Source organism: Pseudophryne corroboree, chromosome 7 (assembly GCF_028390025.1).
Source record: "Pseudophryne corroboree isolate aPseCor3 chromosome 7, aPseCor3.hap2, whole genome shotgun sequence".
Lineage (NCBI taxonomy): Eukaryota > Metazoa > Chordata > Amphibia > Anura > Myobatrachidae > Pseudophryne > Pseudophryne corroboree.
The window spans coordinates 20,590,727-20,606,277 of NC_086450.1; the positions used below are offsets into that span (position 1 = coordinate 20,590,727).

Below are 15,551 nucleotides of genomic sequence, written 5' to 3' on the forward strand. Positions count from 1 at the left end.
TATATCCTAATATGTTTTTAATTTTAGTCTACGATCTGGGAACTGTGATGTGAATCTGATGTCTATGGTTTATGTACTGGAAGTTGTTAGTGGGTATATAACTTATTACTGTATCTTCTCTATAGTGTCTTTTATATAAAGTTTTTTGGAAACAATTTAAGAAAGCTTAATTGTAATCAATTCAATATTATTTTGATCCATTGTGGCGGAGCCCCTAAAAGGCGCGGGCCCATAGGCCGGAGCCTGCTCTGCCTACTTGGTAATCTGGCACTGACTAGAAGTAACTTTCTGTTGTTAATGGCAATACAGTAAATATATAGTAAATTAGCAGCAGCCCCGACTCACTGTTTTGTTTGTGTTTTTGCTGTCAGTAATAAGCCGTGCTTTACAGTGCGACCCGCGCCGTCATGTATCCTTAGGGTTATATGCATACTTGCTGACATTTTGGCTGCCCCATCTGAGAGGTGGGCGGGGGGGGGGGGGGGGGGGGTGCGTCAGGAGGGAGCTGGTAAAGGCATGGCACAGCCAAGTGCAGGAGGCATGGTGCTCACATCATTGTGACCCCACCACCGCTGTACTAAGCTGTGATTCTCTGCATAGCAAGGGACAGCGCCACCAGGACACGATGCAGCACCAGCCGCGTCATCAAGCCGTCCAGGCTGCACAAGTTACTTGGTAAGTAGCCAGCAGCACGGTGCTTTTCAGGAATCACTATGCAATACACAGTGCATCCCAGGAATCACCATGCAATACACTGTGCATCCCAGGGATCACCATGCAATACACTGTGCATCCCAGGGATCACCATGCAATACAGTGCATCCCAGGGATCATCATGCAATACACTGTGCATCCCAGGGATCACCATGCAATACACTGTGCATCCCGGTGATCACCATGCAATACACAGTGCATCCCAGGGATCACCATGCAATACACTGTGCATCCCAGGGATCATCATGCAATACACTGTGCATCCCAGGGATCACCATGCAATACACAGTGCACCCTAGGGATCTTACCATAAAATGGACATTGCATCCAAGCGCATCACAACACACAGTGCACTTCACTGATCTGCAGTGCACAGTATAGTCTCACTCCCATAGTAGAGGTGGAGCAATTCTCGATCATCAAGGCCTATGAGGTATCTCTATGATATAGCAGTGGGCCAGTCCAACCCTGCTGGGTGGCCCTATTTGTGGAGTAATGAGGAATATATTTATTTAGCAGCAGTTCCACTCCAGGTGTACTGGTCCCTGAATGCTAGCACGCACGCCTTTGTAGGTTTTACATTTTTTATTAAAGAAAGTTTTTGTTTTGTTTTACGGCTTGTATGATGTTGTCAAATGTGCACGTGCAATGTATACACTAATAAATATTCTAGCAGGCACACGTAGAGTGTTATAGCCAGAGCTGTTCCTAGGAATGTGCCAGTGGTGCTGCTGCCCAGGGCTCGGGGCTTCTTGCTGCCCCACAGCACCTGCATTCGGCTTGTAGGATGCCTGGAATCGCACTTTGCAGCCCGTCGAACATGACATTCTGATGTCACATGTTCCGGGGGAGGGGCTGGCACAGGACTCAAACATCGCCATGTCACGGTGCTGGTTTCCGCAGGGGTGATTCCAACTTTCACCAAACTATTAATACGCTACGTATATAAATATAATACAGTTATAACAGAGTGTATGAGTCCGGTCTAGAGTGGGAGTTCAGTCACCAGTAAAGAACATTTTTTTTTTTGGAGCTGACAAACCAGATCACTAGAGTAAGGCTCCTTTTGTTGTTATAAATAACCCACCATTGTAGCCTCTACAAATGAGGCATCAAAGTCTATGATGCGGAGCTGGGAAGCCAATACTGATAACATATGACATAATAAGCTAAGTGTCCAGCTGTGGTGACCCTATGAGTAATTGGCTCCAGCAGGATTCCACAGGCTCCTCAGGTCCATCACTGTAGCACTTGGAGCTGACAGTACGTACGGACGCCGTCAGTCTGCCAGGTGTCAGCGGGTGAAATATTATCCTGTCATGATTCACATTCACCTGCTGACATATGTAATTACACACTGCACCAACCGTGGCAGAGAACTGTGCCCTTCACCCGGGCTCGGCCTACTACACACGGCAATAAACTATCAGATCAAAACATCACAGAAGCAGTGCGGCTGCCAAGACACCAATATACATACTAAAAGACAATAATAGTCTTCAAAAAAAGTATTCCACATGTTAAACAACAGTATTAGTGGCCAGTTCGGGAGTGGGTGTGGGCAGTTAGTTTGTCAGTAACTGGACGCACACAGAGACAATAATGTTCATTTTCCAACCACATTTATAAACAATGATAATCCAATTATTAAAAATGAAATAACACAATGGAAAACACAGAAACCAATAAAAAAAAAATCTCTCATATGACTTACAGTAACGGTACGTCATCTGATATCAGGTCATGACCTATCAACCGTCCAATCCTGGCTGTGTTCATTATGCCTTTCAGGTGCAGCACAGTGCTGCTGTAGAACAAGTGGAGGAAGGGGAATAACCGGATTGGGTGATATTGCTATGGGGCCTGGAGGCTTAGGGGGCCTGTCACTGGGGTCCGCCTCTCCTGCACACAGTTCACCTTAATTCACCCTTTTTTGGTCTCATTGATGGTACCCGCTGCTGCTATTTTAGGAGTGGTACTTGGCCGAACCCTCACCCCACCAATCGACAACCACCGGGGATTTTTGACGGATCCGTCCTCTGTAGTACCGCAGTGGTCAAGTTGCACTCCCGGAAGTCACTGACACACCTGGGGTCCTTATTACTTCTCCCACTGATTGCAGCTGATGAGTGGAAAAGGGGGTCGCTATCTGTCTCAGTGTTGCGGGACCCATTCTGCTGAGACATCCCAAGTGTCAAACTTCCACGGGGGTCCTTGCATATTATGAGTTCTTGGCATACATTACAGTGTGGCATATTACGGCCTGTGGGGTATACTCTTAGTTGTTGGCATACTCTATAATGTGGCACATATGACTTAGTGGCACTACTGTGGGGCATATTATGACATTGGGACACTACTGTACAATTATTTTTGAATTATTTGTTTTACAACAATATCTACCATACATCAATTAATACACAATTCTATGTATATTTAAAAAAAATTCTCTGACGTCCTAGTGGATGCTGGGAACTCCGTAAGGACCATGGGAATAGACGGGCTCCGCAGGAGACTGGGCACTCTTAAAAGAAAGATTAGGTACTATATCTGGTGTGCACTGGCTCCTCCCTCTATGCCCCTCCTCCAGACCTCAGTTAGAATCTGTGCCCGGCCAGAGCTGGATGCACTTAGTGGGCTCTCCTGAGCTCACTAGAAAAGAAAGTATTTGTTAGGTTTTTTATTTTCAGTGAGATCTGCTGGCAACAGACTCACTGCTACGAGGGACTGAGGGGAGAGAAGCGAACCTATCTGCTTGCAGCTAGCTTGTGCTTCTAAGGCTACTGGACACCATTAGCTCCAGAGGGATCGAACACAGGGCCCGACCTCGATCGTCCGTTCCCGGAGCCGCGCCGCCGTCCCCCTTGCAGAGCCAGAAGACGGAAGATAAAGATGAAAAACGGCGGCTGAAGACTCCTGTCTTCATTAAGGTAGCGCACAGCACTGCAGCTGTGCGCCATTGCTCCCATAGCACACCACACACTCCGGTCACTGTTGGGTGCAGGTCGCTGGGTGGGGGCGCCCTGGGCAGCAATTAGTTTACCTTTTGGCACAAATAGCACATAATACAGTGTATAACACTGTATATGTGCAAAACCCCCCGCCATTAACATTATAAAAAGCGGGAGAAGCCCGCCGCTGAAGGGGCGGGGCTATCTTCCTCAGCACAGCCAGCGCCATTTTCTCTTCACAGTTCCGCTGGAAGGACGCTCCCCAGGCTCTCCCCTGCAGTATCCAGTACAACAAGGGTAAAAAAGAGAGGGGGGGGGCACATAAATTTAGGCACAAATTGGTTTTAATAAGCAGCTATTGGGAAAAATCACTCAGTATAGTGATAATCCCTGTGTTATATAGCGCTGTGGTGTGTGCTTGCATACTCTCTCTCTGTCTCCCCAAAGGACTTTGTGGGGTCCTGTCCTCAGTCAGAGCATTCCCTGTGTGTGTGCGGTGTGTCGGTACGGCTGTGTCGACATGTTTGATGTGGAGGGCTACGTGGAGGCGGAGCAGGAGCCGATAAATGTGATGTCGCCCCCTACGGGGCCGGCACCGGAGTGGATGGTTATGTGGAAGGTATTAACCGACAGTGTCAACTCTTTACATAAAAGGTTTGATGACGTAACAGCCTTGGGACAGCCGGCATCTCAGCCCGCGCCTGCCCAGGCGTCTCAGAGGCCATCAGGGGCTCAAAAACACCCGCTAGCTCAGATGGCAGACACAGATGTCGACACGGAGTCTGACTCCAGTGTAGACGAGGATGAGACAAATGTACAGTCCACAAGGGCCATCCGATGCATGATTACGGCAATGAAAAATGTGTTGCACTTTTCTGACATTAACCCGGTTACCACGAAAAAGGGTATTATGTTTGGGGAGAAAAAGCAGCCAGTGACTTTTCCCCCATCTGATGAATTAAATGAATTGTGTGAAGAAGCATGTTGTTCCCCTGATAAGAAACTAGTGATTTCTAGGAGGTTACTGATGGCGTACCCTTTCCCGCCAACGGATAGGTTACGCTGGGAGACATCCCCTAGGGTGGACAAGGCGCTAACACGATTATCTAAAAGGGTGGCACTGCCGTCTCAGGATACGGCCGCCCTAAAGGAGCCTGCAGATAGAAAGCAGGAGGCTATCCTGAAGTCTGTATATACACACTCAGGTACTATACTGAGACCAGCTATTGCTTCAGCATGGATGTGTAGTGCTGCAGCAGCATGGTCTGATACCCTGTCGGACAACATTGATACCCTCGACAGGGATGCTATTTTGCTAACCATAGAGCATATAAAGGACGTTGTCTTGTATATGAGGGATGCACAGAGGGACATTTGCCGGCTGGCATCTAGAATTAATGCAATGTCCATTTCTGCCAGGAGAGTATTATGGACTCGGCAGTGGACAGATGATGCTGATTCTAAAAGGCACATGGAGGTTTTGCCTTATAAGGGTGAGGAATTGTTTGGGGACGGTCTCTCGGACCTCGTATCCACAGCAACAGCTGGGAAGTCGACTTTTTTACCTCAGGTTTCCTCGCAACCTAAGAAAGCACCGTATTATCAAGTACAGTCCTTTCGGCCTCAGAAAGGCAAGCGTGTCAGAGGCGCATCCTTTCTGCCCAGAGGCATGGGTAGAGGGAAAAAGCTGCACCAGACAGCCAGTTCCCAGGAACAAAAATCCTCCCCTGCTTCCACTAAGTCCACCGCATGACGCTGGGGCTCCACAGGTGGAGCCAGGGGCGGTGGGGGCGCGTCTCCGGAACTTCAGCGACCAGTGGGTTTGCTCACAGGTGGATCTCTGGGTTCTACAAGTGGTATCTCAGGGATACATGCTGGAGTTCGAGGCGACTCCCCCTCGCCGTTACCTCAAATCAGCCTTGCCAGCGGCTCCCAGGGAAAGGAAAGTAGTACTGGCGGCTATTCACAAGCTGTACCTTCAGCAGGTGATAATCAAGGTTCCCCTCCTTCAACAGGGACGGGGTTACTATTCCACAATGTTTGTGGTAGCGAAACCAGACGGTTCGGTGAGACCCATTCTAAATTTGAAATCCTTGAACACTTATGTAAGGAAGTTCAAGTTCAAAATGGAATCGCTCAGGGCGGTTATTGCAAGCCTGGACGAGGGGGATTACATGGTATCACTGGACATCAAGGATGCTTATCTGCATGTCCCCATTTACTCACCTCACCAGGAGTACCTCAGGTTTGTGGTACAGGACTGTCATTACCAATTCCAGACGTTGCCGTTTGGTCTGTCCACGGCACCAAGGGTATTTACCAAGGTAATGGCCGAAATGATGATACTCCTTCGGAAGAAGGGAGTTATAATTATCCCGTACTTGGACGATCTCCTTATAAAGGCGAGGTCCAAGGAGCAGTTGTTAGTCAACGTAGCACTATCTCGGGAAGTGCTGCAACAGCACGGCTGGATTCTGAATATCCCAAAGTCGCTGCTGATTCCTGCGACGCGTCTGCTGTTCTTGGGCATGATTCTGGACACAGAACAGAAGAAGGTGTTTCTCCCGGTGGAGAAGGCCCAGGAATTGTCATCTCTGGTCAGGGACCTCCTGAAACCAAAACAGGTGTCGGTGCATCACTGCACGCGAGTCCTGGGAAAGATGGTAGCTTCTTACGAAGCAATTCCCTTCGGCAGGTTCCATGCAAGGATCTTTCAGTGGGATCTGTTAGACAAGTGGTCCGGATCGCATCTTCAGATGCATCGGCTGATCACCCTGTTCCCGAGGGCCAGGGTGTCTCTGCTGTGGTGGCTGCAGAAGGCTCATCTTCTCGAGGGCCGCAGATTCGGCATACAGGACTGGGTCCTGGTGACCACGGATGCAAGCCTCCGAGGTTGGGGGGCAGTCACTCAGGGAAGGAACTTCCAAGGACTGTGGTCAAGTCAGGAGACTTCCCTTCACATAAATATTCTGGAACTAAGGGCCATTTACAACGCCCTGAGTCAAGCAGAACCCCTGCTTCAAAACCAACCGGTGCTGATTCAGTCAGACAACATCACGGCGGTCGCCCATGTAAACCAACAGGGCGGCACAAGAAGCAGGATGGCGATGGCAGAAGCCACAAGGATTCTCCGATGGGCGGAGAATCACGTGCTAGCTCTGTCAGCAGTGTTCATTCCGGGAGTGGACAACTGGGAAGCAGACTTCCTCAGCAGGCACGACCTCCACCCGGGAGAGTCGGGACTTCATCCAGAAGTCTTCACGCTGATTGTAAATCATTGGGAACGGCCACAGGTAGACATGATGGCGTCCCGTCTCAACAAAAAGCTAAAAAAATATTGCGCCAGGTCAAGGGACCCTCAGGCGATAGCTGTGGACGCACTAGTGACACCGTGGATGTACCAGTCGGTTTATGTGTTCCCTCCTCTTCCTCTCATACCCAAGGTACTGAGGATTGTAAGAAAGAGAGGAGTAAGAACTATACTCATTGTTCCGGATTGGCCAAGAAGAACTTGGTACCCAGAACTACAAGAAATGATCTCAGAGGACCCATGGCCTCTGCCTCTCAGACAGGACCTGTTACAACAGGGGCCCTGTCTGTTCCAAGACTTACCGCAGCTGCGTTTGACGGCATGGCGGTTGAACGCCGGATCCTAACGGAAAAAAGCATTCCAGATGAAGTGATTCCTACGCTGATAAAGGCTAGGAAAGACGTGACAGCACAACATTATCACCGTATGTGGCGAAAATATGTTGCTTGGTGTGAGGCCAGGAAGGCCCCTACGGAAGAAATCCAGCTGGGTCGATTCCTGCACTTCCTACAGTCGGGAGTGACTATGGGCCTAAAATTAGGATCCATAAAGGTCCAGATTTCGGCCCTATCTATTTTCTTTCAAAAAGAACTGGCTTCACTGCCTGAAGTTCAGACGTTTGTTAGGGTAGTGCTGCATATTCAGCCCCCTTTTGTGCCTCCAGTGGCACCTTGGGATCTTAAGGTTGTGTTGGATTTCCTGAAATCCCACTGGTTTGAGCCACTTAAGACCGTGGAGCTAAAATATCTCACGTGGAAAGTGGTCATGCTATTGGCCTTAGTTTCGGCTAGGCGTGTGTCAGAATTGGCGGCTTTGTCGTGTAAAAGCCCTTATCTGATCTTCCATATGGACAGGGCAGAATTGAGGACTCGTCCCCAATTTCTCCCTAAGGTGTTATCAGCGTTTCATTTGAACCAACCTATTGTGGTGCCTGCGGCTACTAGGGACTTGGAGGACTCCAAGTTACTAGATGTAGTCAGGGCTATGAAAATATATATAGCCAGGACGGCTGGAGTCAGGAAAACTGACTCGCTGTTTATCCTGCATGCGCCCAACAAGCTGGGTGCTCCTGCTTCAAAGTAAACTATTGCGCGCTGGATCTGAAGCACGATTCAGCAAGCTCATTCTGCGGCAGGATTGCCGCATCCTAAATCAGTAAAAGCCCATTCCACAAGGAAGGTGGGCTCTTCTTGGGCGGCTGCCCGAGGGGTCTCGGCTTTACAGCTTTGCCGAGCTGCTACTTGGTCGGGTTCAAACACATTTGCTAAGTTCTACAAGTTTGATACCCTGGCTGAGGAGGACCTTGCCTTTGCTCATTCGGTGCTGCAGAGTCATCCGCACTCTCCCGCCCGTTTGGGAGCTTTGGTATAATCCCCATGGTCCTTACGGAGTTCCCAGCATCCACTAGGACGTCAGAGAAAATAAGAATTTACTCACCGGTAATTCTATTTCTCGTAGTCCGTAGTGGATGCTGGGCGCCCGTCCCAAGTGCGGACTCTCTGCAATACATGTATATAGTTATTGCTTAACTAAAGGGTTATTGTTATGAGCCATCTGTTACTGAGGCTCAGTTGTTGTTCATACTGTTAACTGGGTATGGTTATCACGAGTAGTACAGTGTGATTGGTGTGGCTGGTATGAGTCTTACCCTGGATTCCAAATCCTTTCCTGGTAATGTCAGATCTTCCGGGCACAGTTTCCCTAACTGAGGTCTGGAGGAGGGGCATAGAGGGAGGAGCCAGTGCACACCAGATATAGTACCTAATCTTTCTTTTAAGAGTGCCCAGTCTCCTGCGGAGCCCGTCTATTCCCATGGTCCTTACGGAGTTCCCAGCATCCACTACGGACTACGAGAAATAGAATTACCGGTGAGTAAATTCTTATTATTTGAGCTGATTAAGTGATTGCTCTCACTTGCAACAGGTGTGCAGGACACAGCCAGCCCCAGGTATGCCCGCTTTGGCGCAGCACTGCCTCTCTAAAAGCAATGAGGGCCTCTTCAAAATGAATCAGAACTGAAAATACAAATAGATCATTAAACATTATAGCCAAGTTGAGATGGGGCTAACTTGCGTAGATGGGTGGGGGAAACCAATTGGGGCTACTAGATCTTTTTGGAGAGTCCTGCAATCTGAGACCTTCCCCCCTGCTACAATATGCTGCAAGGGAAGTGCGTTCCAGCAATGGTTTTTAAGGATAAGTCTTGGACACCTACAAAGTGGAGCCCATAATTCAATAACAAGGCTTTCAAGAGATTCAAGAACACCTTTGTAAAGGTGCAAGATCCCCAAAAGGCATGTCAATCTCAAATGCCCTCCACGCCCTGCCTCAAGTTCTAATATTTAGGGCCCTTGTTTACGTTTGACCTATTAAGAATTTGCTTCTTCTCTATTATTAATGAGCAGATTAGCACAATATTCTTATATTTTAACAAGGTCATGTCCTCTTGCAAGGAGAGACATTTATGTCCAACTCGAGAGTATTAGATTCCACCATGTTCCTCTTAGCTACTGTAGGTGTGTGATCATTTTTCTTACAACTTCTATGCACTAGAAAAGAACTACTGTATTATAGGATCCAATTTATTCCAAATATAATCCAGATAAAACACAACAATGAGCTAATACAGTTGTGCCCTTCATGCCAAGAAACAATTGTTCTCCCTTTCCCGGGGGATTGAGTCGCGAATGTTGATCTGCCAGCAACTGGCACATTTTTCCATGAAACACTTTGAAACAATTAATTGCTTTTTGTCTCCCTGACTTCAAAGATATTGATTGGCTTCCAGCCTCTAACAGACCTGGTTCTCTAATTATTTGTGATGGGGCTTTCATTTCAGTATTATGGCGTGTAAATGCAAAAGTCAGAATGTCTTGGACATAGCAAGTTTCCTTAAGGAGACAAGCAGGCATCTCAGTGCGCTCAAGCTCTTCAAAGTCTTAGAGGAGTTCAAAGTCCTGGACCAACAACAGAAACAGAAGAAGAAGAGTCTGTTTACTAAATTATTTCAGGATATTAATGCTACAATCCAAGCAGGATTAAATCAAGTGATCCAGGAGTATAGATCGGAATTTCAAGAAATCAGGAAGAGAACAGACACTAAGGGGGTGATTCAATTATTTTAGCATGACCACATTTCCCGTCATGCTATTCAATTGATGTTGCCAATGGGCGAAAATGCTGTGGGCACCCATTGGCAAAAAGTGCCACGCTTTTGATGCCTAAACAGTAGTTTAAATGCCTTAAACAGCACGTTAGATGGGTTTACCACTTTCCGTGGCTAAACTCGGTGCTTTAGTGTGCGGCAGACAATCCCGATCGGAGCAGCAATTGAATAGCCACGTTGGTTGCCCATTACTTAGAGCACCCAAAAATAACCAATTTGAATCTCATGATTCTGAGTCGGATACACTGCCCATATCAGATGCTGTTGAGATTCTGCAGAGTCCGTGCGCATAGCGTAGCATTAACCAATGAGATGCACGGTCTCAGAAATGTCTTGTAAATGTATTGGACATTCCTGGGTGGTGACTGGGAGGTGGCTATACTTTATGCATGTACATTTATAGTCTTACGGGCGTGTTATCCGACTGTATCAGGCGTGCTCCTGAAGTGGTTGCGAGCTCAGACGCACAATCGCTCATGTCAGTATATGGCTGGAATAACTTTCGATTGTATGACCAATGGTTGCATCTAAAGATGCACTAAGCATGACTACAACGTCTGAAGATGCTGGAATGGCTTAGCCGCGGGATAGGTCTTGCTGATTTCTGCTTGCAGCCTATGGGTTTGCAGTGATTAGTACTAGGTATACCGCAGGAGGAACAAGCTTTCCTTCCTGCCCTATGCTGTTGTGTCACTCATTGCATCTGCACTTGTACTAAGCGGCCGCTGGGGACTAGAACACTGGAGTGTTTGGGAAAGGCAGAGATCCGCTGTCACCTCTGGCATCGGTAAGGATGGAGAATCATTACATAATATCTCTCTCCTTTATGTAAGCCACTATCAGTCAGTGACGCTTTGCCCAAACTTTGATGGCAGTGCCCACATATTACATTTAGGGATGTCATAGAAAATTCCGGCAGTCAGGATGTCAGTGGTCACATGACCGACTACGACATCCTGATTGTTGAAATGCCGACAGGGGATGTGGTATTTAATGAATTCCTCCCCTGCCCCCTACCCTAACCAAGGGATGGCCTTTGGTGGGTTATCCATCGATGGCCACCATTGATGGTACAATTGATGGATAACCTCGATGGTGTAAAACCATCTGGAAGGGATTCATTGATGGTTTTACCCATCGATGGTTATCCCTGCATTACTGTGCAATGAAATACAGGCCAATTAGAGCACAGGGGTGTGGCTCAGCGGTTGTCAGGAGGTGGGGCTAAGCTCCGTGCCCCGACACTTTGAGAAAATAAATATTCAGTACCACTGAACCATCGATGGCGGGAAACCATCTAGTTCTCCCCCATTGATGGTAAAAGTATTCAACATCGGCTATAGACAATCAATGATTTTAATCATCGATGGTAGATGGCCATCCCTACCCTAACCTTAACCGCCTGGGTGCCTAACCCTAACACCTTTCCCCCCTCCCCCCAGTCCCTTAGCCTAACCCATAATCCCAATACTTACCTTCGGGGTGCTGGCAGTTGGGGTTCTGGTGTTGGGATTCCAGCATCGGTCACCTGACCACCAGCATCTATACGGCTGGGTTGCTGACAACAGTATCTATCGTCTTCGTCTTCTTCTTTGTCTTCTTCTTCGTCGTCGTCTTCTTTTTCTGTCTTCTTCTTCTTCTCATACGTTCCTAAAATCGCACTCTGTAGCCTCCGAGTATGTGCGAGAGATTTTTATGGAAAACTACTTACAGTACAGTATATTTCTATCACTTACTGTATGAAGGAGACGTCTTGTTAGTGTGTACAGTAGGAGAGATTTCCACATAGCACTGTATGTGCTCAAGGACAGAGCAGCCTCAATGCTGGAACTCCTGCCTGCAGTATAAATGTATTATTCAGGATATCTTTCACCATTCCATCGCTGGAGGAAAAAATATATTAAACCGTTACATATTATTTTCCTGTACATAACAAATGACACTGCGCTGTCACTGCCTCCGTAGAGCTTACAGTCTACCCCTAACAATGGATGTCACATGAATATAACAGGGGCATGAAGATATAAGGGTGATTAATAGAGGGTGTAACTTGTTACAAACTGATGGTAGGAAGGAAACTGGGGCAGAGGAAAGCATAGGACCATGTAACTACGTCCTACCCAATCATGCAAAGAGGGGAGTTATAATCCCCCCTAAAAACAAACAGAGCGCCTCCCCCTTTATTTTTTCAGCTATGGAATAGACGAGTTTTGATGAAGGGATGTGCGATGATGTGTTTTCATTCAGTAAATGTGTTGGCATTCAGATAAATGATTCCCTTCTTATACACCCGCGCCCCCGTATAACGCATTCAGTTTGATTAACCCTTTTTATGCAGTAGGTGGGTTTAGACAAGGAAGTGACCCCTCGCTTGTCGTACTGGCAGCAGCATTTTCCAAACGTCTCTACTGGTGAAATTCTGCCCTAACAGTGAGCCCGATACTTACCTTCGGAATGTTGGCGGTCAGTGTTCCGGAACCGGGATTCTGAATGATGGCGGGATTCCTGCGTCGGTCACATGACTGCCGGCATCCTGTCTAATAGCTACTATGCCGTTCAGATACTAATCTGTTGTGACGGTTAATGTACATTAAGACCAATCTCTGGTAGTTTATGTGCAATACAGACCCCACAATGTGGTGGTTATTATAGATCAGTGCTTATCAAACTTCTTCTTTAAAACACTCTAACAATCCAGGTTTTAAGGATATCCAAGCTTCAGCACAGGTGACTTAATTAGGACCTGAGTCATGGATATCCTTAAAACCTGAACTGTTTATATGTCTTGAGGATGTGGGGGTGGGTAATTCAGATCTGATCGCAGCAGCAAATTTGTTAGCTAATGGGCAAAACCATGTGCACTGCAGGTGGGGCAGATATAACATGTGCAGAGAGAGTTAGATTTGGGTGGGTTATATTGTTTCTATGCAGGGTAAATACTGGCTGCTTTATTTTTACACTGCAATTTAGATTGCAGATTGAACACACCCCACCCAAATCTAACTCTCTCTGCACATGTTACATCTGCCCCACCTGCAGTGCACATGGTTTTGCCCAGTTGCTTGCTCTTTTGGTTTGCTAACAAACCTGAATAAGGCTCTCAATTTGAGGATCTCTGTTATAGACTACAGGCTGTACCTCCACCTAACTTCCCACTCTGCCGACACAGTCGGTGATTTATGCATAAATTACCGTAGGACAGAGGGTGAAGATCCTGAGACCAGGATTCAGGGGGCAAACACTGGAACAGATAACAAGTTGGCATATGCTATTATGCATAATATAAAAAGAACTGGGAGAGTATGACCGACATTCGTGTCCAAGGGAAATACATTGTATCCTTGTGAGTTGTTGATACCTATCACATAAAAATGTCATTTTAATTCACTTTTAGAAAGAAGAATTCCAGCCTGAAGTTTTCTAATAAGCACCATGAACCGGGCATTTAGCAGGAAGAAAGGTAAGTGGCTCTGGGAATCACAGATGTAGATACAGCCGTGCATGAGATCAGAGGTCACATTTTATATTAACTGACAGCTGAATTACCGCTCATCTGCATCATACTAATTACCATAGATAATACTTCATATTCCAGCTATTATCTCGCTGGTCATATCAGAATTTATATCTCTATAATGCCTGCAATTAATACGGATTATCGCTCATTGGCCCTCATTCCGAGTTGTTCGCTCGCAAGCTGCTTTTAGCAGCTTTGCACACGCTAAGCCGCCGCCTACTGGGAGTGAATCTTAGCATAGTAAAATTGCGAACTAAAGATTAGCAGAATTGCGAATAGAAATTTCTTAGCAGTTTCTGAGCAACTGCGATCAGTTCAGTCAGTTTCGTTCCTGGTTTGACGTCACAAACACACCCAGCGTTCGCCCAGACACTCCCCCGTTTCTTCAGACACTCCCACATTTTTCCCAGAAACGCCAGCGTTTTTTCACACACACCCATAAAACGTCCAGTTTCCGCCCAGAAACACCCACTTCCTGTCAATCACACTACGATCACTAGAACGAAGAAAAAACCTCGTAATGCCGTGAGTAAAATTCCTAACTGCATAGCAAATTTACTTGGCGCAGTCGCAGTGCGAACATTGCGCATGCGCAATTAGCGGAAAATCGCTGCGATGCGAAGAAAATTACCGAGCGAACAACTCGGAATGACCACCATTGAGCAGAAAATACAGACAGTCACATTATCGAGTAAATGCTTCATGAGTATTCAGTGGTCAGGGCGGCAGTGAGCTTACTAGCGGGGAGAGACTGTCAGGGCACACGCAGAGGCGTGCCAGCTATTGTCAGGGGCTCAGTGCCAGGGAGGAGTATTGGCAGCGTGTTATGGTACCTCAGGGGGGTATGGCCGCTATACGCATTACACATGGATCCAGGCGAGCGCAGCGGCTGTCATTGTGACAATGAGGATGATATGGAGACTATAGCATATGAAATAATAGGTGTGAAAGAGCACTGTTGTAGCTTGACAAGAATACATTGGGGGAGATGCATCAAACCTTGGAGAGAGATAAAGAGCTGACCAATTAGCTTCTCTCCCTATACAGGTTGAGTTTGAAAAAAGCTGATTGGTTGGTACTTTATCTCTCTCCAAGGTTGGTTGGTACTTTATCTCTCTCCAAGGTTTGATACACCTCCCCCCTGTTGAGCTGGAATTGTTGATGTGCCGTTTGGCTATTCCGCCCGCTTATAGCCGCTCATCCCCTCCGTCGGCTCTTAAATTACTAGCGTCGACATGGCTATTGATGACGTCTCTCCGCCTTAGCGGCTCACCAGCTGTGTTGTGTGTTGAGATCTGTGCTGCTAATTGTTACTTGTGTCCTGTTTATGTTTTGGCTGCTGTAATGTTCTGTTTTACCCAGTTCTGTTTTACTGTTTGCCTTTGTACGGCGCTGCAGACCACTTGTGGCGCCATATAAATAAAATGTAATAATACAGGTCGGGTCTCCGTTATCCGAAGACCCGTTATCCGTAATATTCCGAAAACTGGAATGTCCCAGAGCTGTAGTGACGTCATGACGTCCTGCATCGTCATGACGTCACTACTACTGTGACCAATGTCTGGCTTTTCAGGTAGTCCCTCGCCCCATAGTGCATGCCAACCCCCGCTGACCTCTGCAATGACCGCCGAACCCCCGCTGACCTCACTGCAGACCCCCGTTGCACCTCCCAGACCCCCGCACTGACAGCCGGACCAGCCGTGACGACTGCTGGACCCCTCTCCAGACCAAGTATTCCATTATCCGGAAAAATCCCATATCCGGAATGCTCCTGGTCCCGAGCATTCCGGATATGGGATACTCGACCTGTAATAAAAATATTTGGATTAGACGTTGCTCGTATCTTTGGAGGTTAGTGAGCGTGAGGACAGGCAAGTGTACACCCAGGGGTGT

General features: G+C 47.3%; 1 protein-coding gene across 7 annotated transcripts in view; it reads left to right on the forward strand.

Moving 5' to 3' along the window:
* The window catches only part of GULP1 (GULP PTB domain containing engulfment adaptor 1), a 498,186-nt gene that overhangs the window by 225,413 nt on the left and 257,222 nt on the right, over positions 1-15,551 (forward strand). For all 7 annotated transcript variants that reach the window (XM_063932726.1, XM_063932725.1, XM_063932723.1 and 4 more), the window contains one exon: positions 13,536-13,601. In XM_063932726.1, coding sequence (XP_063788796.1) covers positions 13,574-13,601 — 28 coding nt within the window. In that variant the 5' untranslated portion in view covers positions 13,536-13,573. The remainder of the gene's footprint in view (positions 1-13,535; positions 13,602-15,551) is intronic.